The 1,441-nt window shown below is 17.2% G+C and overlaps 1 protein-coding gene across 1 annotated transcript; it reads right to left on the bottom strand.

Annotated features, from left to right (window-relative positions):
• Positions 1–130: 130 nt before the first annotated feature.
• On the bottom strand, positions 131–1,375 carry PGAL8A_00119000 (conserved Plasmodium protein, unknown function; the record flags this gene model as incomplete). Its single annotated transcript, XM_028674702.1, has 1 exon — positions 131–1,375. The coding sequence occupies one exon, from the start codon at positions 1,373–1,375 to the stop codon at positions 131–133; it is 1,245 nt and encodes a 414-aa protein (XP_028526306.1).
• Between the last annotated feature and the right edge of the window lie 66 nt (positions 1,376–1,441).

The following is a 1,441-nucleotide window of genomic DNA, read 5'->3' as shown; positions in this document are numbered from 1 at the left end:
TTTTTTTTTTTTTTTTTTTTTGTTTATATAAATACTTTTTCTAAATATATTTTTAATTTTTTTATTAATACAATATATATATATATATATATATATATCTTTAATTATATAATTTAGTGTATTTTTTTCTTTATTCATCATCTTCTTCATTTTCATCATCTTCTTCATTTTCATCATCTTCTTTATTTTTATCATCTTCTTTATTTTTATCATTTTCTTTATTTTTATCATTTTCTTTATTTTTATCATTTTCTTTATTTTCATCACTATTTTCTTTTTGACTCTCTTTTTTATCGTTAATCCCATTAATTATTTCTGATTTTTTGTTTATTTTCTTTTCATCTTCAATTTTTTTTTTAATTTTATTTAAATTAATTACACCATTGTTATTTTCTAATTTTTGTTCTACATCATTAACTAAAATACGAGTTGAGTTTTCTTCAGGTTTAATATCAACAGTTAAAATATTTTCATTAATTTTATTTTTTTTAATTAATTTATCATTGATAATATTATTATTTATTATAATTCCTTTAATTCCAAAATTATAACAAAGAGATGCTTCACTCAAACTATTTATCCACGAATGACTTTTTAGTTTATTATCTGTACAGAAAATTTGATTATTATTTCTGTAAATAAAAAAAAAACATTGTTCAATACTTCCGATAACTTTAATAGGTAATTCAATAATATTCCAATAGTACATCATTTTTTTTTTATTTTTATGAAATATTGTAAAACCATTTTGGTTAATATTTCCTTGAACATTATTAATAGAATGTTTTAAACCATTAGATGAAGTAACAAACTTTAATTTTCCAGTTTTGGAAATATTACAATTATTATTTTGTTTAGAATTTTCATTATTTGTATTTTCTAAGTTTTTTTTTAAATATTCTGCTTTTTTTTCTAAGTAATGGGATTTTTTATTAAGGTAATTTATTTGTTCTAAATTATGTTCTAGAATTTTTATTATTTTTTCTTCATCAACTCCGCTTTGTTTCTTTTTTAAATTTTTTAAAGCACGATCATATGATTCTTTTATTTTTTTAGATAAAGTTCTTTTATTTTTTGCTTGTTGCAGTAGTGATTTTATTTGATCTTCTAAAGATGTTTCATATTCATTTTTTATATCATTATTTTTATCATTTTTTTGGAATTTATTTTTAATATTTTCTAATTTTGTAGTTATAAAATTTGATATTGTTCTTTTTAAATTACTTCTTATATCATGGGGTGTTAATTTTTCAAACGAATATAAGTGATGTGTTGGATAAGACACTGGTAAAAATGTTTGGCATTTTATTTTGTTATTTAGTAGAAAAAATAAAGAAAAAATATAAACATTTAATAAAAATTTGCTATGTTTCATTTTTACTTGATTCTAATAATTAAAAAAAAAAAAAAAAAAAAAAAAAAAAAAAAAAAAAAAAAAATA

The sequence above is a fragment of the Plasmodium gallinaceum genome (assembly GCF_900005855.1).
Source record: "Plasmodium gallinaceum strain 8A genome assembly, contig: PGAL8A_v1_63, whole genome shotgun sequence".
Classification (NCBI taxonomy): domain Eukaryota; phylum Apicomplexa; class Aconoidasida; order Haemosporida; family Plasmodiidae; genus Plasmodium; species Plasmodium gallinaceum.
Note: the sequence above shows the minus strand (reverse complement) of the source record. Positions and strands in the feature narration are given on the sequence as shown.